Genomic DNA, 26,746 nt, shown 5'->3' on the forward strand with positions numbered 1-26,746 from the left:
ACGGTGCCATCGCCATAAATAGCAAAAAGTGCTTTAGAGGTATTGTTATAACTCGTTGTTATAACTAAACTTGGAAAGGGCAGGATTACAGATGGAATTTTTCCCGAATTCGTGACAAGAGACTATTTCAGCAATACAACAAACGATGTAAATATTTCTCGAGGGTACGTTCATGTAATAGTGCGAGCTAAAGCTAAAATTTCGTATATACAACTTCAGCGAAGGCCCTAGTAGTCAGTGTGCTTGTTAAGTGAGGGTTATATTGTATATATCCCCTAAAAATAATAATAATAATATATGCAACAATTTTACTTGTGACCCTGCAGCATTAATTGGGCAATACCATTCCTCTTTAGTTTGAGGACTTTTGTTTTTATCGTTACGGTATTAAACACGATCTTATGCCACGCTGTTAGTACCGCATCACTTTGAAGCGGCCTTTATTATTGTTATCAAAAAGAAAGGTATCGGTATATCGACTAAAAGTATCGATATAAAACTAAACATTTTGATATCAGCTCACAACGCGGTCTTATTTTACAAACCTTTGCTTTCGTATATGAAGTAAATTCCTCTAGTTATGGGGAAAGATCGAAAGCCTTTTAAGAAACAAAGCGGTTGGCGTCCACCGAAGCGTACTAATTATCCATCAGCGTCCAGCAAAGATGGTTGCTATGGTAAAAGGGAAAATAAGCATGCAAGCATGCATAAGCGCGAGTAAGTCACACATGCTTATAGTCCTCCATGCTCATTGATGAAATGTGTACGGGTTGGTTACAGATACGGTGTGAATACCAGGCTGAGTTTGCGTGAGGATCAAGTTGGCATAACTGAGTTTGTTAATGAAAGTGCTGGGTTCACTGGAATTGTGAAGTCACGGTTCTCCGATTTTCACGTAAATGAAATTGATCCAAATGGAAAAGTCTTGCATTTAAATGATTTGTCAGTTCCGAAAGCGCCGGTCGAGAGTATGTGTGCTTAGTTCGACGTAGGGTTTTGTACATAGTAAACACCTTATTATTCTTACAGCTCTCAACGAAGAAGAATTGGCTACTTCACGCGACCAGTTCGGTGGAATTATAACAGCAGATATATGGGAGAAAATTAGTGCATTGGCCGCAATGAAAGCAAAAGATCCAGCAGCTCACCCCATTGATATAAACGTTAGTAACTTAGACAAGGAAAAGCGCACACAAATACATAATATATTGAAACAATTATATGGGCAAAAGTTAGTAAGTTCGACAATTAATGAAACAAAGGATTCTAAAGAAGAGCGGTTCGTAAGGATATCGAAGCCCAAGGGTAAACCAGGTATACTTACATTGGATTGTGTACGTCGAATAATTGTGCTAAATATATATACACATGCTAAAATTTAGGTGAGAACAGAAAACAATGGACCTTCCCTGGAGAATATGTACACTTCTTACTATATAAGGAAAATATGGAAACAAGCGAGGCAGCATCAAGATTAGCTTCACGTATGTGGTATGTTGCTCTTCAAGTTTTTAGCGTTTGTATCAGTTTTAAAAATTGGTATTTAACCTCTCAGTTTGCACCCCTCACAAGTAAATTACTGCGGTACGAAAGATAAGCGCGCAAAGACGACACAGAAGTTTTGTATAAAACGCCGCGAGCCCTCACATATCCTGAGCGCTGCACAAATGTCCAAAGTTCGCATAGGAAATTTTGAGTTTAGTAACGATGTGTTAAAGTTGGGTGATTTAAAGGGAAATCAATTCAGAATCGCTCTACGCCATGTCAATGGAGATGAAGACAAAATCGAGGAAGCACTGCAGAATTTGCGTGACAACGGTTTTCTAAATTATTTCGGTTTGCAACGATTTGGTAATCATCCGGATATACCCACTTATGAAGTTGGCGTAGCACTTTTAAAATCTGATTATAAAACGGTAAATAGTTAAATCTATAGTTACTTTAGTATTAACTCCCATTAGTCGCAATAGGTTGAGTAATTAATCATATATTTTATAGGTTGCTGAATTGATCTTAAAACCTCGCGCAAATGATGTTTTTTTTATGGATAAAATACGGAATAAATGGTGGACAGATCGTGACTCTGCCGCTGCGGCCGCAATGTTTAAATCGAATGATTGTATCGAAAAAAAACTGCTAGATGGTTTGGCGAAATATGGCGAAAATGATTATTCTGCGGCATTACGAAAGGTGGGGCATCTGAATAATGGCTGGATTATAACAAATATTTATTAATGTTTTCTCGGGCGCTTTTGAATAATAGATACCTCGGAACATGTTACTGCTCTATCCTCATGCATTTCAAAGTCTAGTGTTTAATCGTATTGCATCACGTCGGGTACACAAATTTGGATTGAAGCTGATATCAGGCGATTTGGTATATCGCAATAAAGAAGAAGTTGATGGTGTCATTGAAGAAACCTCAATAGAGGCTATTGTCGAAGATAGTAAAGAAGGCAATGAGGCCAAGGAAGAGGTTGCCCCCTCAACAGAAAGTACTAATTCGCAAAATTGCACAGTTGCGAATGAAGCAAGCGATTCTATTTTCAAGAGGAAAGTCAAAGCACTGAGCATAGAAGATATTTCTAGCGGTAATTACACACTTTTTGATGTAGTGTTGCCTTTACCTGGCTATGATATAACGTATCCGAACAATGAAGTTGGGACATGGTATGAGGAAATTCTGGAAGAATATGGACTATCATCGGACAAATTACGTCACAATGTGAAAACGTATGCCATGGCTGGAACTTACCGAAAATTATTAATCAGGCCTAGAGAATTAACATGGAAATTTCGAAAATACGCTTCTGCAGAGGAAACACTAATAGCATCCGATTGGGACTATATTACTGGTAAAGGGGATGGTATCGAAAAGGGTGGTGAAGAAGGTAAATTAAAGGCTTTGCTGTTAGATTTCTGCTTGCCACAATCAGTGTATGCCACGATGTTAGTGAGGGAGCTATTAAAAATGGACACCTCTGCTATGCATCAAATAGAAATGGAATACAATGAAATGAATAAAGCAAATAATAGCAATCAATCAAAATCTAGCCAAAATGAAGACAAGGAACAAATGAGCTGTGATAAACACGACAATGAATCGGATCCAGCAGTCGAAAAGCGAAAGTTTGAGTCTGATGTTTCCGAAGAAGTCGAAGTGAAAAAATCTAAAATAGATGGGTAAATGAAGTGCAATGTTTGCTTGTAGTAGTATGACCCACTAAAAAATGAAACAATTTTTGTGTATTTATAAAAAATATTATACAGTTTTTATAATAAAAACATAACAAAACTATCTAAAACAATAACGTAGAATTATGAAGATGCATGACCCTACTTTAATTTTCATAAAGAAAAGTTTAGATCTTCATAAATATATGTCCCTGAATAAATTTACTCCACGATTTTCAGCATTTAGTAAGAAAAAAAGTGTATAATTTTTATTTAAAAGCCGTATTAATAATTTTATGATGTTTTTAATTAAATACTTATTTATTATTTTCCCGTTTCTCTTATCCCCCCCGTTACATACTATTCAGTTTTTTATTTGCAGCTAGATATGCTTGACATGATTCATTACAGACCTGACAATCGAGACCGTATGCTGGTAAGGTGCATTTATAACGAAGTATTTCATATTTCAATGAGGAGTGTCATGGCGTGTATCGTGCTTCAAATAAAATTCCCCGTATAAAAGTACTGTGCATAAACCCTGTGAACGGACACACAAAATTCATTGACTAAAAATGTTAATGGTTGCAAACAACGACCAACAAGTCGCATTGTGTACTTTTTGTGGGCACTTCAGTGGGAAAACAAAAATAAAAACCTTAAAAGCAACAGAGCGCTGAGGAACGAATTGCTCGGAGCATTGCATTATTCTTATTTGCCAATAGCACTCTTCGCCGTATCGGCGAATTGAGGTGTTCGCTTAATGGAAAGTTTAATCTATTTTGGCCTGCCATGCAATAAAAGTTTGTTTACGTCGCCGTAATGGCCAATAATCAAGTTGAAGGTTCAATGCGCGCTAGTATATACATATTTAGTGGCTTAGTTGAGTCGCTGCAGCTCTCTTTAAATCGTTACCCGAAAGAAACTCAAATCACAATACGTATGCCGTGATGTGTATGTATGTATATACCAACAAATGGCGTAGTGCGCATATACAGACAATAGGATTGACGGTAGGCGCAAATCAGTTACTTTTACACGGATTACAGTACGAAGCGAACATCAGTAGTGACGCAAAATTTTGGTATCTTTAAAAAATTTATTAAAAAAAAGAAATCAAAGTGCGGGCAATAATTTATTTTGAAATGGCAAAAAAGTTAGTGTCCCCTCAGTGATAATAGAGTAGACAGTTCAATAATAAGTTTAATCGCGATTTGTTTTTTGAGTATTTATGCGAGTAAACAAATTTAATGGAGAGAAGTGTTGAAACCTGGCGCCTTTGTGGAAACTTGAAATAAAAGTAAAATAATGAGAAATTCAAACTAGCACGGTTTGTAACATTCTTAAATGGCTTAGCTATAAGCAATAATGTGCGAGTACTTTGAAATTTTTCATATATTGATTTTTTGAGAAGCAAATCAATCAATACTACCGACTGCCACATTAGTACTACTCCATCTGTAAAGTAACAACAATGCTGATTGGAGAAATAAACAATCATATATATATATACATACAAATGCATACTTCTACATATAAAATTAGTATACAAGTGTTTAAACAAATTTGCGCGCAAGCCTAATTAACTGTAATTTTCATTCCATTCCAAACCTCCCACTTTCTTTGCAGTTTGACTTCTTTAGAATATTATCTATTATGCATTGAAGTCAAGCAAATGTGGGGTGGAATATATGTGCGTATGTATGTTTCAACTTGCAAATCATTTTCCCGCTCCAGCACAGACGGCGGTTACAATTGAAGGGCGGAAGCAACGAGTTCAAGTGTGAATCATATCTGAAGAAATCGATATCGGTTTTTAAGGATACATCCAGAAAAGGAAGGACACACTAATAGTAGGGCGCATTATGTACTTGGAAGATGTCATATCTGATTGTTTTTGAAACTATCATTGCAAATGCCTAGAAACTGACTGTAGCAATACCAGCAAAAAACCATTTAGGGAAAAACCACCTTTAATCAGTTTTATTGTTTGGTTTATTGCTTGTGCTCAAATAAAATTAACTTTTTACACCTTACTTCTATCAAATCATAAAGCTAATTTATGATTTATTTTATTTTCCTTAAGTTTTGACTAGTTCTTAAACGTACTTTATAATTAATTTATATTGGATGTATGTATAAAACCGAGATAGGAGTAAAAGTGGAAAATGTTTGAAATGTAATCTTCTTTATATTACTACGTCGTCAATGCTCTCATTCTCCAGCGATTTGAGTTGGCATTTACAAAGATACGCTACAATGCGTTTTTCAGCCTTAGTTCGATTAACAACATCCATACCTTCAAGTAAGCTCTCGATGCGTTTCATAAAAGACGTGACTGGAGGCGAATTCACCACATTATCCGACTTTTTTGTATCAAAAGTGACGGTTTGCTCATCCATAGCTTCTTGTAAAGGATCATCTTCGTTTGTTACTTGTTCAATAAGCTGCTCTGCATCCATTTCAATCCAGCTGGATCGTATATTGTTAGCGGGACATTTCGTACTGTGTGAACTATTTATGAATACATGTATTTGTTGTAATTATTATTTTGGTACTCAAGCGATCCGATATATTAAAACTTCTCACCAGTGTAGGCGTATATGGCTTTCAAGGAAACTCATTTTGTTTAACAAATGCCATGTAGATCCTTTGGGGGTCTTCACGCCGCCTGCTTTGCGGTCCATCTCCTGTAACCTCTGCAATTCGCGGCGAAATTTGTCTCGAAGATTTTTCCATCGAATCACGCAGTACTTTGCTGAAAATACAATAAGTATTTGCTTACATATCTACATACGCATATTTTTAAACACCTTACGCTTACTTTCAACACCTAAAGATGAGGCAATACTTCGCCAAAGTTCTGCTTTCTTTTTCATGAGATTGTATGGCGAACTACGTACTTCCTTTTCATAAAGCAATGGATTTGCTCGTACCAAATCAACTAGTTTTGTATCGAAATCCAATCTGGATGTCATGTTGTTGCTCTAATTAAACTTTATTTTTGTTTTTGTGGTTTAAGGTACTTTCGATTCCGTATTGAGTTTTATTTTAATTAACAGCAAAATGTCTCGCACATAAATGAAATAAACACCTAAACACAATGAATTACAGATAAAAGGCAAACACAACACAGCACAACATTGAAAGATAAACGTCAGTGTCACTGTACCATTGTTTTCAGCAGTGCTGCCGTTTTGTGGTACGTTTTTTACAAATTTACGAAATATTTTTTTCCCGTGGTATAAATTTTGATACCTTTCAAAGCACAAAAAGTTCACTTTCATATGATTTCTTTTTCATTTCAAAATTGTATGCAAATATCGAGTACATCGATAATATTGTGTATATGTATATTGAAATGAGCTTAAGAGCACACTATACACTACTTGATTACATTCGTACTGCTATATAATTAAGGTTTCCATTCATATATGGCATCTCTAGATTGTTGTCGAATAATTTGGAAATTTTGGCGTCTACCGGTTGCTCGATAAAATATTGCCCAAAAATGTTATTATTACAATTATTGAAAGGCGAAAAGATTTAAAAAGAAATCAAATTATTGCAATGTATTTTGTTTTTGATTTTGGTAAATGGAATGCGGAACCATTTAAACGCGGTTTGGCATTTTAGGGTAGAGATTGGGAAGGCGTTTGAGCACTACTTTTCATTATATTTTATATTTATAATATTAGATAATTATTCCTTTGTCGAATAATCATTTGAGTCCAAGTCTCAAATGAAAGATTCATCTGAGGAAGTAGTAAAATAATACTGAATCCGGCTACAACTTTCTGAATGGAGAATATAAATTGAAGTGGGCAACGTGCAGCTGTGCATCTATTCATTTATTCTCAAGTCCCCAAGTTTTTTTACAAAAAAGTTATCAAGCCAAAAGAGTTATATATTTTTTATGAGTACAACAATTTATTTGACCAGTTAAACATGAAATGAATTACATTATTTGATAATCAAATCAAGTGATAATCTGTGATTAGTAAATGCATTGAAAAGCATTGTTTTTCTACAATATATCTTGCGGTCGCGGCAACACTGGCTGTTAGTGTCGTTCAATGGCGCTGCCGTATCGGTTGGCTTAAAAAGCGGAAATGAGCACTTGGTAATATCCTGCACGGTTGAGTAAACCTAACAGATATAATTCTCAAGATAGTCTTAGGAGCTCGTGAATAGAAGAAATAAAAGAAATTGTGCACGATAAGATTACGCGCTTTACTCAAAACTTCTACTTATAATCCGCCTTTTTATTGGATATGTAATTCAGTCATGTAACTCGTTCGCTTTTCCGGTTATAGTTGTTTTAAAATCATGCGGGACGTATACATTGTGGGGAGGTGACAGTGCTTGGACGGATATAAACAACAGTGATACATACACACACACTTAATAATATGTACGCTAGTGCGAGGGTGTTGCTTGTGTCGTTGCTCAAAATTGCAGACAAATTATTGATTTATCGATTTACGTCATTTAGTTTACTAGCGTTTGTGCTTTTTTGACAATGGCGCGTTGATGATGGAAACATAATCGGAAATCATTTACAATTTTAAGGCGTCACCATTACCTTTAAATGTTAGGACTTTTAAATGGTTCATCATGATGCAGTAAACTTTAGTTATTGGTGGAAAGGTAGTGATACGAAGCGGCACGTTGAAGAGAAAAGCTTACATCCAGTGGATAAGTTTGCATCACAAAAATATGGCAGCAGAAAACTATCATTTGAAATGGGACTCTCATTTGTCCTACTTGAACTCCTCTGTTGCCACACTTTACAAGTGAGTGATATGCACGCACTTCATACAATGAAAAGCCGTTCCATCATATGAATTACGATTTGTTTTTTGTTTAGAAATGAAAAGTTTGCCGATGTAGTACTGTACAGTTCCAGCAGCAGCTGTGCCAGTGGGAATAATTCGGAGAATGGTATACCAACTGTGGGTATTTCAGCGCACAAATTTATACTTAGCTCCTGCAGTCAGGTATGTGCACTCAAAAAACAGCAATTCCAAAATAGTTTTATCTTAAATTTTTGTATTGGTCCAGTTTTTCGCAACGATGTTTGAAACAGCTCCGATTTCTTCGCCGAATGGTATACTTTACGTAGTGCTTCCTCCGGATCTAAGCCACCGCGCCATACAAATTTTAGTTCAGTACATGTATAGCGGCGAAGCCACAGTTGCCAACGATATACTTAGTGAAGTGTTGAGAGGCGGCGAGATATTGAAAATTCGTGGTTTATGCCGCACCTCTTCTACATCATCTAATTCGCACAATCCACAAACAAGAGCTGAACCACTAATGGTTAATGGCAGTGATTCACACTACATTCAAAACGCCGCCAATCGCCAACCACCATTAACATCTATTTCACATGCACATATTCCTAGCGCTCATACAAGTGATATGTATGTCGTCAACAAATGCCCAACAGGTGTGAACGGTAACTGTGGAACGCGCTACACCATGGAACATTTACAACAGCTGTCGTCGCAGCAGTCATCGTCTGCACAGCACATCCAGCAATCACACGCGCAGCAAATGCATCCAACTCACAACCAGTTTCGTGGTTTAGGTGCTTCCGTCTTACCCAAGGATAGTCCAGTTATTGTGAAGTCACCGAAATTATCTCAACTTGGTCTACTTTCTGCCGCAACGTCAAGTAGTAAGCACCATATGTGCGGCGGTATATCAGTAAACAAAGAGGTTGCTATAGATCCTGACGAAAAGTGTTGCTATCAATTAAATCAGTTGCAAGTGACGAACTCTTTGTGCAACGAAATGGGCTGTTCAGGTGGCTGCACTATGCCAATCGAAGATAATCAATTAAGACGCCGACAACGAAGTCAAAACGACGAATCCATTCGTACAACCGTGGGTGAGCAGCGATTAGAGAGGGAGTACTCTGATCGATCTCGTCGGCCACCCGATGAACAAGAGCAACGTGAGGATATTGATATGGCCAGTTATGATAGGCATGTGCATCGCGGCAGTGGGGTCAGCGCTAGCGATCGAAGTACGTATTAGAAATGTTAAGTTTTGGTAAGTTTGTTTTGAGTTACAAGTTGAAAATAATTTCCAAAAAAAAAACTCAAAATTTGGCAATTTTAGGAAAGAAAAGATACTATTGAATTGAAAACGGCATCAACTTAACCCCTTCTTTCTTTCCGTTGTGTTGAATATGAAAAATTAAAACGTTATAGGGTATATAGTTTCTTATGGCGTTATTTCGTGCCCTAGATCCTAAATATGTCAAAGCCTGTATAGCCAGGGTTGTGATAAACTCTAGATCATCTAAGCTAGAAGGGCATCAATCTACTGTCAGAACAAATATTAAACATTTAAATTTCAATACCTTAGCTTGTGAATATGCGTGCGTATGTATAAATGAGGATTGGTATACCTTGTAAATATTAAATTTTCTCTTCATACAAACATCTATTTCCATATTCGTGCTATACACGTATATTCCTATTAAGTGAGTTCAGCACAGAGTTGAATAATGATTTCCTTAACTTCCGTTTTCCACTATATTCAGTTCGTGATTACTTCCTATCGGATTCTTACGAACACACAAACTCAACGCCCGCGAAAAGTAATAATCACTTCTCAGAGCAAGTCGGCGGTAGACTGGCAAACACATCACCTTTGTCCCATCCACAAAATTTTATCGCAATAAAGCAAGAACCAGCCGACTGGACCACACCCACTTCCGGCACAGACAATGCGCTCCCAGATTTATCCAGACGATCTAAGACCGCGTTGAATTCCCCCAAACAACCCTTGGATTTTAAAATGCCGCCTGGTGGTCCCAGTGTTAAGCTTGAGGTAAGCGCCCAACCACACAGTCCCCAAAGCGAACAGGAAACAGCCGCGCAAGATTCAAGTGACTACGATACCCGGCTAGCGTGCGAAACGTGTAAACAGTCATTTGATGAGCCTAAATCGTGGGTACGCCATTTGGAGTCACATGCTGTCAATACAACAACAACAGATTCGGAATCTATGAATATGGCATCCGGTATAACGAGCAGCAGTGGCGGAAATACTGCCACCGCTATGACCAATGGAGGGGATGCGCTAGTTAAGGCGTACGTGCCCAAGAAACGCAGGAGGGTGTCGGTGAGTCGAAATAAACGAATGAACAATTCACAATTTACTGAATAGTTTTTAATGTTTTTGGCAGCAGCAGGAGAATAGCACAGGCCATGTTACACTTTGCTGTGACTTATGCTCAATGTAAATACTTACATAGCTCACACGAGATTCTGAATGCAGATCTGAATAACGCATTTTTTTCCATAGATCCTTTGAGACTCCGGCAGACTGGGTGCGGCACTTAAATAACGAACACACCGAAATAGAGCTGGCCATGTTCAACAGCAAAAAAGATAATAAACAAAAAAGGTAAACGCAAATATATAGCACAAAGTTATTGAAGCAAGTACACCTGATTCTCTTTTTATACGAGTTTGATTTAACACGAGTTAAAGAGCAAACAAAAAAGTTTCACACGAATTTTTTTGTTTTAACACGGTTACCATAATTAATTTTTCTTGAATATAATAGAGCAAATCGATTGAGATTTTTCGACGCATGCACGAAGCGTTTAAATTGGTATCAGAAAAGTCTCTGGGACTCGGTATATTTAATGAATTAAAATGTGTAAGCACGAAATAAATTCTTAAGAATTTTTAAATATTGTTTTCACCTAATTCTCCCTTTACACCAAAATTTTGGGAACGCATCTATCGAGTAAAAAGAGAATTAGTTGTAGTTTGTAAAAAATTTCAAAAGGGTTAGAGGCTGTATTTAGGCTTACAAAAATAGGCAACTCCAAATAGAATTTTCTTCATTACAGCTCCAACAACAGTAACCAACAAAATATTCAGCAGGTGCATCTAAAACGATTTACCCATCGTTCAACATATGACCAACCCGCCAACGAAACACAGCCAACTGCAGTGACCTCTGCGGCACCATCAACGTCAAGTTTTTCGGAGCGCTCCGAAGCTTGTGGCAAAAAGTTTTCCACGCACAGTACTGTTTCGGCGCACAAACGCAGCCATAACGCACTCAATGGAATCAGCGTCAGTGTAAGCACAAGTGTAGCAGCATCGTCGCTGCCATCAGGCACCGATGTTAGCGTAATTAGTAGTATGGCTAGCAGCTTACCGAATGGTAAGTAAAAAATAACACATTTAAGCACAGATGAGAATTGAACAAGCACAGAACTTGCCCCACTTACGATTACTGTATAATAAATACAATAAAAATATAAGTGAATTTGTCTTACAGAACAAATAAGCACATCGTCTGAGGCTTGATGTAGTCGTCGATTTAGAACAGATGCACAAAACGCTTGAACAAGGCAACGCATTGCCAGAGATTGCAAGTGGAGTGAGATCGTTACATAAGTCGTTCCAAATCTAACTAATGATAAAATCATACCAACCACACTATTTTAATCAAAATTTTTACAATGAAAAACAAATCAAGAAAACAGTTAGTACGTTTTAAATAAAAACTTTCAAGTAATGTTTCAACGAAGAGATAGTCATGTATATTTGTGAGTTTGATTGATGAAGCACGTAAGAACTTCCGAAGATAAATATAGTCATGAACGTATATTCTTTCCAGTAAACGAAACCACTTGAGATTAAGCTCAATTTGCTAAACACCAAATGTAACAATGACTACTTGCATACAAACTAAATAAAATATTTTTGTGAATTATACCTACTTACAAAGGCTCATATGGATTTACATACATACACACACATTGTAAACGAAAAAGTTTTAAACTTTAAGATAATATGAACACCATTGAATCTTTTATTCAAAGTACGAAACATTTGTTACTCATAAACTTGAAACAAATTATCTGATTCGGTGGATAACTTTATTCAATACCTACTATAGATAGTTGTGTCCATACATATTTAGGCATGCCCCAGTACATGCATGTATGTATGAACATCTCAGTTGGTATGCAAAATGCAACTTTTTTCGATTTTCTCTCTCTCTATGTGTAGTTGATAAAAATAATTGAAAAAACATTCCAAACCACAAATGATATTTACATTTATCGTGATTTTACGTATTTGATGAAATGAAAACAGAAAAATTGGAAATATATTATATTGTATTTAGCTATTTAAGCAATTTATGCGGCAAAGCAGTTTTAAATAAAGTATTTTTCTCTAATGTCATAACGTATTTTTTTTTCTCAAGCCGTGGAATCTGTCTGAGAAACCGTACAGTATAGTGGGGAATTTTGTTAAAAAATCCATTGCTTAATTATTTGGTGTATCAATACGATGCGTATGCATTTAAATAATACCAACAGTGCAAAGCCAAGTATATTAAGTGAATAGAAATATGCGTGACATCAAACCCTTTAAACATTTACAGAAATCACGAATAGGTCATAACAGTTTATTACAAAACAAATGTGCTGTATTTGAGTTCTTTCAGTAAATTGTAGGTATCTACAAAAAATATGAGATGTATATACACATAATGATTTTAGACAATTACAAGGATATGTAAAGCATGGCGCGATGGTTTCCGATTGATTTTATAGACGATTGGAAATCAAGAAAAGTGAATGATGTTTACTTCAAATATTCCAATGTCAAACTAAAAAGCTTTCAATCCTCAACAAGTTCTTTGTCGTTTAGCGTCACTCCTGAAAATGAAATCAGACAAAAATAATCAGTGATTGATAGCCAAAATTTTAATCAGAATCGAAACAAGTATACAAAGACAAAATAAAAAGATTATGATATCTTATATGTACATATGTATAAGTAGGAGCACATCGTTTTTCATAATTGTAGCAATATCGCACAGCGCGTTAGTTACATTACATCATACTTAATAGTTAACACTATGTTATGACGCACGTGGAATGCAACCAAGAAAGTCTTACACGAGCATATCATAGTTATGAACGTTTTCACGACGTGCTTTCATAAACTTTGCATGCGTTTCGCCATCTAAATAGAACCCTTTTACTGCAGGATCGTTTATCATCAAGTCTCGCCATTGGATCTATAATAAGAATATGTCAATTAGTTATTTTACTGAAATGTTTATAAACTGCTTGTGCTAAAGTGTATCTTACTAGTTTTCCAAAGCGATCTTTATCCATTTCATACTTGTCCGGTAGCAAATATTTTAACATTGCAGAACGCTCACACCATGGCCAAATCATGTAGTCTAGCATGCCAGGTTTTTCGCCACCGAAGTAAGGTGTTCCACGCGAGCTCAGCTCCTTTTCGAACACATCTAGTCCCTTCGAGATGTCAGTTAATGCACCTGGTGCCGCTTCGCTTCCACCCAAAAATACCTTGTACATGGAGCTCACCACAGAGTTGAATCTCTCAATGAGTACCTTGTCCAGTGCTTTCTTTATAGGGTCTTTAGGGAAAAGAGGAACTTCGGTGTACTTCTCATCAAGGTATTCAGCAATTATGAGAGACTCAATCAAAGTTGGGTTGCCCTCTTCTTTTGGTAATTGTATTGCTGGCACCTTTCCCAATGGGCTGAATTCGGTCAGCCATTCAGGTTTTTCAGTAAGGTTGATAAATATGGTATGATATGGAATGCCTTTGGCGTTTAGAACTAAATGCGCCCTATGGGCATAGGGACAGAACCGCATGGAATACAACCGTATAACTCCATCGTCTGGTAGCTCAGGTTTCTGCGATCCTAATTGGTAAATATTGTAAGATTGGTAATTATTAAAATATTTTGTAATCTTAATTTAGATATATGTAAAGATTTATAGAAATATAGTGTATAGTTTCCTATAGCGCATATGTACAAAAGTATTGAAAATCCGATGTGTGCAGTTTTCTATAGCGCACATGCACATACATATGTACATAAGTATTGAAAGCACGATTAATCAATGCGTACGATATCTCGGCGGTACTTGTATGCCAGCCAAATGGACTGCATAAATCCACTAAGTGAATTCTATACCTATTATAACTCTGATAACAATGTAATGAATTTTAGGTACGTGCAAATTAATTTGATGCTATCTAAGTATGACGAGACATAAGTTGAAGGTCATGCTGAGTTTAATTTGTACCCAATCGATCGCTGCATACTGCGAGTATGCAGGAAATGCATGACTAAACATTCTACAACCTTCCGAAAATATCAAAATGACTCCTGCTTTAAATTACCTTTAGCCAAATGTCTGCCTCCACTCATTGTCCTTTTTAATTGAAATACACGCGTTGCAATTTCTTTTAAGTAAGAGATGATGCGAATTTCTAGTGAATCATTAATTCACTAACTAACCGCAGTAAAGTCACCAACATATAAATAACGACCGGTTTTGACAATTCTTTCATTTCAGTTCGTTCGCTATTTCTTACAGTGCTGCCAACCTCTGAATTTCAAAAGGCACAAAACTTGCAAAAAGCTTTATACCGCTTTAAAAGCACACGCTTTATTTTAAATCAGGGACTACTTTTATAACGGTTTGTATCTTAGAAAAGTAAAAAATAATAATGCCATATAGGTCATAACCACAAAATTTATTCATTCTTACCAATTCTGTAAAAAAGCCTTTTCCTTCATAATTTTAAATTTGTGGCTACCACATTTCAAGTCTCAATCTTGGCTGTGAAATCTCAATTATGCTGCAGAGTGGTATTCACTGTTAGTGAAAGCTTTAAGCTAAATACACACCAGGCAACCGTTGCAGCAACACGGCCATGTTGAAGCAAACGTTGCCTCGTGTGTAGCTGTGTTGCCAATTGATTTTCGTGTTGCTGCAACCGTTGCCTGAAATATCAAATAAATTTGATTTTTTGGGATAGGTTGCTGCAACCGTTGCTTCGTGTGTATCATTGTTTACTGCTTTTACTCGTTCACTTCGTTGAAAACAAGCGAAGAAGAAGGTTTGTGCGGAGTAAAATAAAGTGAAAAAGGAAAAAAATGGCAATTGAGAATAATGAAAATTATGTTATAATAATTTTATTAACGAATATAAAAATTTGAGAGAGCTGTGGGATATAAGTAGTGAAAAATATTAAAATAAAAATTTTAGAAAAAAAGCATACGAACAATTAAAAAATGAATACAATAAAATTGATAAAAATTTTAAGTCCGCAAAAGCGTTTCCTGTTGCAAGATACCGCAAAGTTATTGCCAGTCTAATTTCTGCTGATATTGCCTCTCTCATTATAGTATCTTGTTTCGTTATTTTGGCCTTTACGAAGTCCAACAATTTTCTAAACAGGGCTTCGTCTATCCTCATGTAATTTTTATAGTCCGCTGGCTCATTTTCCTTCAGTTCTTTCAGCAGCTTCTCGTTCGAAAATTCGATTGTTTTTAAAAGCAAATTTTTGGACCAAATTTTCTTTCTCTTCTTTTGTTGCATCTCTTCTTCCTCATTTTCGTACAAAAGTTCGTCAATTATAATAAGAGAAGTAATTTTACGTATTTCGTCGATCATTTAAAAAATTTAATTTTACGTATCTTCCGCTTGTACCTTTCCTGCACCACAGTTATACACAATACTGAGATTGAAGCAACGGCCGCAACGTGTTTCTTAAACAATGGCAACACGTTGCTGCAACCCGTTGCTTCAACGGTTGCATCGTGTATATCTAGCTTTATGATTGGGATAGAATGGCCGGCTATAGTTCTTTTTGGCAAATTTTATTCACAAACAAATATTTCTACCAAATTCGTGGTTGCAATAGAGAAACGCATTTAAGGAATCCTTTAATTTATCTTCAAATATTGAACTAAAAATAACAAGAATATACTATCCGATAAAGAAATTAATTTACTATGGAAATATTTCTAAACTGTTTTTCACCCTTTGCCTTTTAATTTTCTCGTTACTTGGTACTCCATATAATATTATTATTATTATATTTTTTTTAATTTACAGAATTATATGAGGCAAAATGAAGTGGTCGAGTTGATGTAAATGATTTGAATTGAACACCGTCAATATATATATAGATATATTCTCTTTTCAATAAAAAATATAACTCGTTTTAATGCCGACTTGTATTTAAAGCAAAAACACAGCTCATATAGCGCTATGCGAGTTGGTATCAGGTGCTGCCAAATTTAGGAATAAAGCTATTGCGAATGGTTTAGGGAAGCACTTAAAAAGTTTCCAATTCCAAAGAAAATTGAAAAAGAAGAAAGCGGAGCAAGTGTAAGTAAGCGATAAAACTTATTAGAAGAAATTCGAATTTTTTCAGAATTTAAATTGAACATGGTGATGCGATCAAAGCAACTAAGACTCTCATTGTGTGCAGGCGAATTCTGTGGTTGTAGCCAAAAGATCTTGAAATGGATGTACACTATCATAATTAGCCTTACGACAAAATATGAGCGCTTGCGTGGGGCTGCCCTAACGATAGTACGGACATGTCTGACTCAGCTTCAGTAGTTGGCATGTGTGTGCATCACTGGGGGTAGTTCTCGAACGAGCACCGCTTCATATATGTAGTTATTTCCGTGGTCAGAAGAATCTCGATTAAATATTAATTATTTATTAAAATGGTCGTGGCTATATTAGATCGGTCCGGGCCGAATTTAGGTTTTACTAATTTATTCATCGTAGTATGCACATGTAAGAGCAAAGACGGCGATCTGGTGACTGACGTACAGAACAATCTTAAATTATGGAGGGAATACTTGTCGAACCTATTAAACAGTGACAGCTGCGCATGTCACCGAGAATGTGAAGATCCCGATACCCCAATCGTTGACGACGGAATTGTCGTTCCGCTACCCGACCATGACGAGGTGAGAATAACGATAACGCGGCTAAAGAACAACAAAGCCGCGGGCGCCGACGGACTGCTGGCTGAGCTATTCAGAAATGGCGGCGAGGAGCTGGTAAGGTGCATGCATCAGCTCCTATGCAAAATATGGTCAGATGAAAGCATGCCTGCCGATTGGAATTTAAGTGTGCTCTGCCCAAGCCATAAGAAGGGCGATCCTGCAATTTGTGCCAATTACCGCGGGATTAGTCTTCTAAATATCGCCTATAAGGTTCTAGCGAGCGTATTGTGTGAAAGGCTGAAGCCCACCGTCAACCAACTGATTGGACCTTATCAGTGTGGCTTCAGACCAGAAAAGTCTACCATCGACCAAATATTCACAATACGCCAAATCTTGGAAAAGACCCATGGAAGGAGAATCGACACCCACCATCTTTTCGTCGACTGCAAAGCTGCATTCGATAGTACGGAAAGGAGTTACCTGTATGCCGCGATGCCTGAATTTGGTATCCCCCAAAACTAATACGGTTATGCAAAATGACGTTGCTCAACACCAGCAGCGCCGTCAGAATTGGGAAGGACCTCTCCGAGCCGTTTGATACCAAACGAGGTTTCAGACAGGGTGACTCGCTGTCGTGTGACTTCTTTAACCTGATGTTGGAGTGTATCGTACGAGCCGCAGAACTGAATCGCTCAGGCACAATATTTTATAAGAGCGTACAATTGTTGGCGCATGCCGATGATATTGACATTATCGGTCTTAACAATCGCGCTGTTAGTTCTGCCTTGTCCAAACTGGATAAAGAGGCAAAGCGAATGGGTCTGGTGGTAAACGAGGACAAAACGAAATACCTCCTGTCTTCCAACAAACAGTCGGCGCACTCGCGTATCGGCACCCACGTCACTGTTGACAGTTATAATTTTAAGGTTGTAAAAGACCTCGTGTATTGAGGAATCAGCATTAACACCGATAACAATGTCAGCCTTGAAATCCAACGCAGAATCTCTCTTGCCAACAAGTGCTACTTTGGACTAAGTAGGCAACTGAGCTGTAAAGTCCTCTCTCGACGAACAAAACTAACACTTTACAAGGCTCTCATCATGCCCGTCCTAGCGTATGGCGCAGAAGCTTGGACGATGACAACATACGATGAAGCGACGCTTGAATATCGCAGGCGAATATCGCAGGCGATGGAACGATGAGAAGACATAGACAAGCGCAGCGAATAAAGATCCAGCGGCTACGCTGGCTGGGTCATGCTGTCCGAATGGATACAAACGCTCGGGCTCTGAAAGTATTCGATGCGGTACCAGCTGGTGGTAGCAGAGGAAGAGGAAGGCCTCCTCTGCGTTGGAAATATCAGGTGGAGAAGGACTTGGCTTCACTTGGTGTGTCCAACTGGCGCCGTTTAGCACGAGAAAGAAACGACTGGCACGCTTTGTTAAACTCGGCCAAAATCGCGTAAGCGGTTATAGCGCCAGTTAAGAAGAAGAAGAAGTATGCACATAAAGGGTTGATATTTTCCTGCTGGGCAACTATCATTACTATATGCACATGTATTTACGAAGGTAAGAACATTCATGTCCAGCAGATTACGCCAACACAGCGCCGAAGCTGAAGTTTCACTGGACGCTTTCTAGCAGTCCAACAAACACAAGTCCGGGATTTTAGTGATATAGTTGAAAAAAAAAACTTGCAACAAAATGAAAAATAGCACGATTAAAAGCTAAAAAATACTTATCGGTTTATTAACACGCTTTCAGAACAACAGTAAAAGGTTCAATGGTATCGGAAATGAAAAAGAATTAGCAATCAAGTTGTTGGTTGTGTGAGGTGTGTGGGCGCACCAATGCTAGGCAAAGCAGGGCGCCGCTTCTTAAGCGCTTTTCGAACGCCGATTTGATCTTGAACGAGTTGCGGAGGAAATATAACCAAAATGAATAGTTAAATAAAAATAATGCCTACGCGCCGCTGCAGATAATTTACATTCATGAGTATACCTACATACCAGCATATACAAATATAAATACAGAACTATATATTTACATATACATATACATATACATATGCGTTAACTTATATAATATATACTCATATAAAAATAACAATTTTTTAGCACTTTGATTACACATTGGCGGCACGCTTTCGCCGCTATCCCTAGCTGAATATTCCACAGAAGATGACATGTGGAGTGAATGGCTTTTAACCTACGCCATTTTATTAGCATCAGCTCATCGGCCCATCTATAAATCACTAAATCACTCAGCGCTTCAAAGCGAAAGATTTACTCAGCCCGCGCGTTAGTCTGGCACATAAAATGCCACCCACCGTCGCGCCGTTAGGTGTCTTCGTTCAATTATCCTCACTTTGGGTTAAATGCGTATCATTGCATTGTTTATTTGACGTGTGTGAGCTTTCAATTTAACCCGTTTATTAACTCTCTTTCACATTGCGTCTTTGTTCGTGGGGTTACACACCTAAATTTTTTTAGAGTTCAAGGTTATGGATTCAGCACTCATTTTCTTCCTGAGCTGTTTTGTTAATTTATGAAGTCGTGCTAAGATTTGTTCGGACATTGACCAAATTCAATTGAAATTTATTTTGGAGTAGCATAAGTTGGCTAATTAACATGCAAGCTGCGTTTATTTGTTTGTCCTCACTTTTATTCGATGAATTGATTGGCGGCACGAAATTCATGATTGCATGGAAAATCTGTAAAAAATAAAGCAACAGTTCTGAAATTAAGGTTGACGCGTTCATTCACTTCTCTGCCATGTAAGAAGCTGCTGCATATGCGCATATGTATATAGATTTGTATGTAAGTGTGCACGCATGTTTGTAATACACGTGCATACACATACACCCACACATATGCAGAATATTTGTCCATTCATATAGAGAATGTGTTTGAAAAAGTTTGGCTGCAAAAAATATTCTGAGGTCATAAAGTGTTCCTACGCCTTCACACAATCACAAAATTTACTTCTACAGCGCCTTGCAAATATATTTTGCTTTCCATAAGTGGTAATCTGCACATCCACACACAACCATGTGTATGTCTGTACATATGTATGTATGTACGAGTACGTTAAAAATGCGACACAAATGTTGGATTGGCATTAAATCCCTAGATTACATTGCCTTTGTTTTTGCCCCATTTTGGTGCATTATTTATGCTTATTCCCATTTTTTAATTATCTAGCACATCGCTACATATGTATTGAATTTCGGTCGCTTTCTAAAATCTCTATATTCGAATCTGTAGATGACGAAAACTAAAAAGACGAGTATTAAACCTCTAAGCAAATATCATATTTTGAATCATTCACGCCCTTGTACAAACGAAGTGCTAACATATTTTTATTTATCGATTTCGGGTGTGTCTTAAAAAACATTGGCGCGTACACTCTCTTGATGTTGCTCCACAAATGGAGCGACCTACAGTTTTAAGACGACACTCGGAAGCTTGCCATTGCCTGCCGATGGGCGACCACTATTAGAAAAAATCTCTTTTTTATCATTTTGTGTTTCATGCACGGAGATTTTAACCTACGCACTCCCGAATGGTAATTACACACCAACCCGCTGGCTGTCTTAGTAAATTAAAAAAAAATTACTTTTCTTCACCATATCTAAACATATTTTTGCGAATTTTTTTGTTTAATAAATTCTCCGCAAGAAGAAGATGTATAGACCCCTTAAGATTTATAAGCTTTATGACATTGACATAGTGCAGAGAATAATCCAGCGGCTCTGATGGGTAGATTATGTCGTCTGAACGGGCACAAACGTTTCAGCTCTAAAAGTATTTGATGCGGTACCAGTTGCTAGTGGGAGGAAGAGGAAGACCTTAAAGGAATGCGTTGAAAGATCAGTTGAAGAAGGACTTGGTTTGAGTTTGTGTGTCCAATTGATTGAGAAACAGACAGAGAAATGAATAGCCCGTTTTGCTGAATTAGCCCAAAATTGCTTAGGCGGTTATCCCGTCAATCGAGACCTAGAAGAAGAATTCCTGAAAAATAGCTGCAAATTTATTTGCTTATATTTTCAGCTTAAACCATAATAAAGAATTTTGAAACCTGACTCAAATGTAGCTCTCAAATTTCTATATAGAATGGCTAAAGACCTTAAAGCTTCTTCTTTTTGAAGGACAATTTAATCACCGAAAAGTTGCGTATATCCCCTAAAACAATTTCAGGGGACCCTGGTAACGGTTTCATCACGATGAGAGGACCTGGGTTCCCTTGATAACCTGTGGTCTACTACTGCAAAGATGGGTCTCGCGTCAACTGAGCGAGAATATCTAGAGCGCGGTTATTGCAAATGAGAATGTCCCTGTACTTTCGCTCTCTGTTACTAGGAATACAGAAGAACTTTTCTAATAGTTTCTTTTTTTCACATTTGAAAATATGCGTTTTGGTCACCCTGTATATAATTTTACTCCATACAAAATATGTATACCTTAGAGTGCATAGAAAACACATACATACCTACATACTGTAGGTTTACACATGGGTAAGAGGCCAGAGCCCACGCTGCTGTTGTTGTACAATGACCACACGGCAATGTGCGTGTTAAGCACATCTTCGAAACATTAAGTATTGTACGAGTATTTGAAAAAATCACTCAATTCAAAGTGTTTTCACTTGACCTACGCTAATAAATTAGTCTTAACAAATTTGGGCAAACGTTTAAAACAAGAAATCAGCAGCAAATCAACAAGAGAACAGTTGTTGGAAAAATACAAATATTGACAAAAAGTAAACAAAATTATGGGAATCTCTAATTTTAGAAATGGCAACATCATAACAAAAGTTCGCTGAACTTCAAGAAAGAAAAACAAAAATAACCAATTAAAGATTTATAATAATAAGAACTTATTAGCAAAATAATGAAATGAATAAAAAATAAAAAGCACCTGAAAGACAAAAGCTAAATAGCAGCTGGTGAAAAGAAGCCACGGAATGCACCATCCATTAGTTGGAACCGAAAAAAAGTCACATAATTCTCAAAAAGGCATTCAAATTGAAATTAAAATTTTTGTAGCAAAAGATATTCTACTCTGCATGGAATTAGACACAAAATGACAAAAGAAGCGATTAAACAAAAATATATTTTCTATTCATTAAAGAAAATATTGCAATGTTAGAACGTAGAAGAGAGAAATGGTGCTTGTTGCCCGAAAACGATCTGACGTAGTACGCAATGACATCAATACATAGGCACGAGGCCAAATGCACGTATAATACTCGTACATACCTCCATGTATAATTATAGGTGAAGTTGCGATAGAAATGCCACCAGCTTCCTACTCTTCAAATCTCTCTATTTGCCGTTAACAATGTTAGTGTCACCAACTATAATTAGTTATTACCAAGAAGGTGAAGTAGGAGTATGCGCATTTCGGCGTGCTCATTTGTTGTTGCCTAGCAAGTCATCAAACTTTCTCCCATATCCATTTTAAGCTATTTACAAAAACAATCTGAATTTAAACTAAATAAAATCACCGTAGAAAATATGTAGACTGCAGAGCAACAAAAATCGTTATTTCATATTGAAATCCAAAGAATTCGTCTACCCTTTTCTCAGTTCTCCTCAAGTTGAATAGCCAGAATGTCGCGGCTACCAATTATCTGATGCAGTAAATTCGCGGTATATAAAATGCTGTTGTTTTAGTAAAAACTGTAAAAATTTGCATACAACTAATAGTTTGAGTTTGACACTGAAAAATCAGAATAAATTAACTTTTTTTGACACTCGAATTAGTTGGTTTGACTGCAGTTTTCTTGTTTTCGTTTCAAACGCTTCATGCTGAGCGACCTTGATTTTGCGTTTTGTTACAGGCGGAAGCATTTTACTCAATCACTTCTCCTTTTATGCAATTCACGCAGGTAATATTTTACATAATTATCATTCCATGGCTCCAAAAAATGTTTTTTTTTTCGGATTTACGCAAATATGCAGGCACATACGAGGTGGTGCTATGATGTAACGAGACTGACGTAAGGAAATTAATTTTGCTTCCTACATTCGCAAGGGATGAAATAAATCTTCCAGCACGCAGTGCTAAATCCTCTCATAATAATAATATGTACATTCAAACTTCATTATGCACCCCTCTTCTTCCATTATTGGGAGCAGTTCTGGAGATATTCTTCATCCAGGAGACATATCGTTTTCTCTTTCATTGCAACAAAGAACTCCAGCCTTGCTCTTTTTAACGCAGCTTCATCTTGGAAAGCACAAATAAGTCGAACTAATCTAAATCCGACAATTAATGCGATGGTTCAACAGTTGGCCAGAAAATCTCCTGAAGGCAATGGCGGCTTCACTACAATTCGGGTCGTCAACAAGAACGCAGTAATGTTGCTCAGTAATCTGATCTTCAGAAACCGAGTTAAGTAGGAAAATTCTATGAATTAAAAAAACAATAATAATTGATTTGAGTTTTGATTTATGCGCAAGTTGGCTCTTCGTTTCTGAATGAAAAGTAAAATACCATTTTCAACGCTATAATACTGTCAGTCTCTTCATTTAATAGCCCTACCTTGTATTTATTAAAAGTTGGTTATCGGTTGAATTATTTTCAAATCAAAAGCTACTTTGAAATTTGCAGCTATTGTGAGCTTAGAAACTCGGTATCACACAAGCGCAGTACAAAGTGGATGGCTTTAGTAATGTTTTTATTTAAAATTTAACTCATAGTTGCCCTAATATCTATTAATTTGTACCCCTACGATTTTTTATAATAACGGGTGTCCATTGCAAAGTAATGACTGCGCCACTATTATATCATTGAAAATGGTTAAGCGCTCGAAAATATGCAAAAACGACACGCCATAAAAACTGTCACTCAAGTAAAATATGTAAGCATACCAAACACTAAAGCTGGATAAATGCAATTATATACATTTTTATTTTTTGCTTGGTCATGCAGAATTTTGGAACGCGGATTTTCAAAATGTGTAGAAATGGAGCGTTAGAACACTTAGCAATTATAATAATAAAAGGGCAACATTTTCAAATGCCGAGCGGTGTAAAAAATATCGTGAAACTGTAAAAGAGAATATAAAGATTTGTAGCCATTAAAAACTAATGCGCGCGTTTATTTTTCAGACGCACGTTTGATACATAACACAACGTAGTATGATGTTTTTTCTCTGCCAAGCGTTTAAGTTGCTCAAATATCCAGTCTCAATCCGTCAAAGGGAGATAGTGGAAAATTCTAAAAATGTCTGATTACATCTCTGTACTTAAATTTTTATAAATTCTCCGATACGTGCAAATAACTGCATAAAAAGTTAATATTAAATTCACAACAGTCACTTGAAGTTTATTTATGTTTGCAAATTAGTGCAAGAGGTTTGGTTATTTATCTCATAAAAGTCAAAATTGCTTCTTGACATCTCTGCATTTTTCCATGAATCTTAAATAATTTCTAATACTTACTGCGACGGGGTTTTTACCCCGAAATAAAGATGTGCCAAAAGCTACAAAGTTCGCCCGTAACCCACTTCCCACAATTTACTCTAATAATCTCAGATCAATTCAGTGCATCAGCTTGCATTGCACGTACAAATACAACAAAACATTTACTTACCTACACATACGTACATGCTTAGACACAAGCAAGTGTAAGTCACTTGGTATGCCTTTGCCAAATATGACCATTGCAACAAGTTATTGTTGTGCGCCGTTGTCAACAAAGATGCAAAGAAAGCAAAATAGTAAATAATGAAAATGTTGGACATAAATTAATCGCAAATATAAAGTAAGCCAACTCTAAGTGCCAACCGATGGTGGCGGTTCCACGCCGACGATCGAGACGGACGGGCTGGCGAAATATGCAAGCCGGTATCAGCGCTGTCGTTACAATCGCGCCACAATTGGATTCTCAGCGACGACGCACAAGCAGAAGCGCCAGCGCTAGCGCCACAGCCATATCATTATTTGCGCATTTTGGTAGCCGCTTATTCAATTGGCCCTCTTTTGGCTGTGTTGCGCGGTAATTGTGCCTGCCGGCTTGTCTGAGACCATCGCGTCACTCGCCAGCACAATTTCTTTCGATTACACAATTCTACGCTCAACACTTTTTTCGCTCGCATTTTGTTTTAAATACATCAACCGAATTAAAGTTTTCGCGGGTACATAATTGTTTTTTTTTCTTTGTGCATGTTGATGTGTATCTGTGCATGTTTGCGCATTTTACTAGTGTTCGACATTTTAGACTTATTTTGAAATTTGAATTTGAGTCACTAATCGTACGTGCCAAAGGTACTTATGGAGTCACATATGTATATATGCACAAGTGTGTATGTAATTATTTCCACAATATATACATATTTTGTTTTGGCAATATATTAAATGCGTGCACACATTTTATTTTTATTTTATTTTTTTATTTACATTTGACTCACACACAATTGTAATTATATACTTTGAATTTGACTTGAATAAAAATCTGGAATAAAATGTTTTACATCATTCGATAAAATAAATATTTCCGCGTTCGGCCAATTTTCGGCGGTCGGTGCGTTGTAATGAATTTTAAATTCGAATAGACGAAATAATTTCGACGCAATGCAAATTTCTTTATTGCTCGGGGTGATCGCACATTTTGTTTTAATTATAAGTCTATATACATTATATGTTTACTTTATACAAAGTTTTTAATTAAAAAAAAAAATAAAATAAAACGCACGCCAACAGTGCAAAATATAGAAACTCATTGGTAGGGGAGGCTTTTGGTTTGCTTCGCTTTACATTTGAACGATGTTGGCAAATTTATTTCCAAAGTGCGCCTTCTGTTACCTAAACTCAATGTTTATTGGCAACAAATTTTGAAAATTCGTGCAAAAATATCTTTAGATTGACTTGCAAGGCTCGCTGCTGTGCGGGTCGATGCAAAGAAAATGGGGCTGCTGTGACCGCAATATGAAATTAAACACCGGAACGTCGACTTAAAACTTCGCGCACCAACCTCAATAAATCTGTTAAAAAAATCTCGTACTATTTGCTAGAATGGTCCGATTTACTTCGCTCTTGAAGATAAAAAATTTGCGTCCTTGAGTTTTGCACTCATATGAGCTCGAATTAGACATCACATTGGGTAAGGGTATATTTTGTATTGACTTCAAACTTGTAATTTTAGTGGGTTTTAAGAAAATAAAGTAGGATATAATAAAAAAACTTTCTATACTTAAAGGTGGAAAATAAGGAGGAAATCGAGGTCTGATGAAGTTTGCACATTAGTAAGTTTTTTTAAATGTAGCGCTCACTACTACCATCGTCAGCTAAAATGTATGGCTTCTTTGATTTCGACAGGACTATACCACATTGATCAAAAAGTTCCGCAAATATATTCAGAAATTCAAAATACTAGTTCATTCCTCAAAAGTGATACCTTCATCAACTGCAACACGCGCTTATGTCAGCGTTTTGTCCAGCTCTCAAAACATTTCCGCAACTCTATTTTCGGTATAGCCATCGGAGCCGTCTTCGATTTTTCCATTACCTCCTTTCAGCTGTTAAAAAACGTGTTCTCCGTAATGGTGTTTTGACTCGATCAAGCAGAAAAAAATCGCAGGGAGCTATATAAAATGAGTTCAATAGTTTTTGACGGTATTGCTTTCGCTCTCGGTCAAAAATTCATGAATAATGATGTCACTGGGCGACGTTGCGTCATCAAGGTACAAAAAATATGTTCTTTTCCCAGAAATTCTTTTGTTTTTAGCGAATTGCCTCACGTGAACATCTCCTTACGCCCAAATAATAGTAT

General features: G+C 36.9%; 4 protein-coding genes across 8 annotated transcripts; 2 read left to right on the forward strand and 2 right to left on the reverse strand.

The window, feature by feature from the left end:
* The first annotated feature begins 489 nt into the window (after positions 1-489).
* Positions 490-3,311, forward strand: LOC129241208 (pseudouridylate synthase 7 homolog). The gene is made up of 7 exons (XM_054877428.1): positions 490-717; positions 781-968; positions 1,030-1,314; positions 1,383-1,491; positions 1,556-1,916; positions 1,999-2,190; positions 2,264-3,311. The coding sequence occupies exons 1-7, from the start codon at positions 581-583 to the stop codon at positions 3,185-3,187; spliced, it is 2,196 nt and encodes a 731-aa protein (XP_054733403.1). The 5' UTR covers positions 490-580; the 3' UTR covers positions 3,188-3,311.
* Positions 3,312-4,307: 996 nt separating this feature from the next.
* On the reverse strand, positions 4,308-6,298 carry LOC129241210 (uncharacterized). 2 transcript variants are annotated; one of them, XM_054877430.1, is made up of 3 exons: positions 5,999-6,298; positions 5,764-5,932; positions 4,308-5,688 (listed from the first exon to the last, which is right to left on the reverse strand). In XM_054877430.1, exons 1-3 carry the CDS (start codon positions 6,150-6,152, stop codon positions 5,364-5,366), a joined length of 648 nt encoding a protein of 215 aa, XP_054733405.1. In that variant the 5' UTR covers positions 6,153-6,298; the 3' UTR covers positions 4,308-5,363. The 2 variants fall into 2 exon arrangements, with proteins under 2 accessions (XP_054733405.1, XP_054733404.1); XM_054877429.1 differs by having other exon boundaries at positions 5,993-6,298.
* Positions 6,299-7,604: 1,306 nt separating this feature from the next.
* LOC129240451 (uncharacterized) lies at positions 7,605-12,417 on the forward strand. Of its 2 annotated transcripts, none has more exons than XM_054876243.1 (8): positions 7,605-7,970; positions 8,045-8,174; positions 8,239-9,208; positions 9,731-10,314; positions 10,379-10,431; positions 10,498-10,599; positions 11,054-11,373; positions 11,491-12,417. In XM_054876243.1, exons 1-8 carry the CDS (start codon positions 7,894-7,896, stop codon positions 11,517-11,519), a joined length of 2,265 nt encoding a protein of 754 aa, XP_054732218.1. In that variant the 5' UTR covers positions 7,605-7,893; the 3' UTR covers positions 11,520-12,417. The 2 variants fall into 2 exon arrangements, with proteins under 2 accessions (XP_054732218.1, XP_054732219.1); XM_054876244.1 differs by having other exon boundaries at positions 10,382-10,431; positions 11,491-12,416.
* A 212-nt stretch (positions 12,418-12,629) lies between these two features.
* On the reverse strand, positions 12,630-14,551 carry LOC129240452 (pyrimidodiazepine synthase-like). Of its 3 annotated transcripts, none has more exons than XR_008582072.1 (4): positions 14,394-14,551; positions 13,322-13,908; positions 12,995-13,248; positions 12,630-12,883 (listed from the first exon to the last, which is right to left on the reverse strand). XR_008582072.1 is itself a non-coding variant. In XM_054876245.1 (4 exons), exons 1-4 carry the CDS (start codon positions 14,419-14,421, stop codon positions 12,853-12,855), a joined length of 768 nt encoding a protein of 255 aa, XP_054732220.1. In that variant the 5' UTR covers positions 14,422-14,551; the 3' UTR covers positions 12,630-12,852. The 3 variants fall into 3 exon arrangements, 2 of the variants coding, with proteins under 2 accessions (XP_054732220.1, XP_054732221.1); XM_054876245.1 differs by having other exon boundaries at positions 13,127-13,248; XM_054876246.1 differs by having other exon boundaries at positions 13,101-13,248.
* Positions 14,552-26,746: the final 12,195 nt, after the last annotated feature.

The sequence above is a fragment of the Anastrepha obliqua genome, chromosome 3 (genome assembly GCF_027943255.1).
Source record: "Anastrepha obliqua isolate idAnaObli1 chromosome 3, idAnaObli1_1.0, whole genome shotgun sequence".
NCBI lineage: Eukaryota > Metazoa > Arthropoda > Insecta > Diptera > Tephritidae > Anastrepha > Anastrepha obliqua.

Coding starts and splice junctions, on each gene's coding strand:
- LOC129241208 (XM_054877428.1), top strand. CDS start 581: ATGGGGAAAGATCGAAAGCCTTTTAAGAAACAAAGCGGTTGGCGTCCA. Junction 718..780: donor GCAAGCATGCATAAGCGCGA/GTAAGTCACACA, acceptor GGTTGGTTACAG/ATACGGTGTGAATACCAGGC. Junction 1,917..1,998: donor TAAAATCTGATTATAAAACG/GTAAATAGTTAA, acceptor TATATTTTATAG/GTTGCTGAATTGATCTTAAA.
- LOC129241210 (XM_054877429.1), bottom strand. CDS start 6,152: ATGACATCCAGATTGGATTTCGATACAAAACTAGTTGATTTGGTACGA. Junction 5,933..5,992: donor TTTAGGTGTTGAAAGTAAGC/GTAAGGTGTTTA, acceptor TTGTATTTTCAG/CAAAGTACTGCGTGATTCGA. Junction 5,689..5,763: donor AGCCATATACGCCTACACTG/GTGAGAAGTTTT, acceptor ATTCATAAATAG/TTCACACAGTACGAAATGTC.
- LOC129240451 (XM_054876243.1), top strand. CDS start 7,894: ATGGCAGCAGAAAACTATCATTTGAAATGGGACTCTCATTTGTCCTAC. Junction 10,432..10,497: donor TGCTGTGACTTATGCTCAAT/GTAAATACTTAC, acceptor TTTTTTCCATAG/ATCCTTTGAGACTCCGGCAG. Junction 10,600..11,053: donor AAAGATAATAAACAAAAAAG/GTAAACGCAAAT, acceptor TCTTCATTACAG/CTCCAACAACAGTAACCAAC.
- LOC129240452 (XM_054876245.1), bottom strand. CDS start 14,421: ATGAGTGGAGGCAGACATTTGGCTAAAG. Junction 13,909..14,393: donor AGGCAGACATTTGGCTAAAG/GTAATTTAAAGC, acceptor TTTACCAATTAG/GATCGCAGAAACCTGAGCTA. Junction 13,249..13,321: donor AAGATCGCTTTGGAAAACTA/GTAAGATACACT, acceptor TTCTTATTATAG/ATCCAATGGCGAGACTTGAT.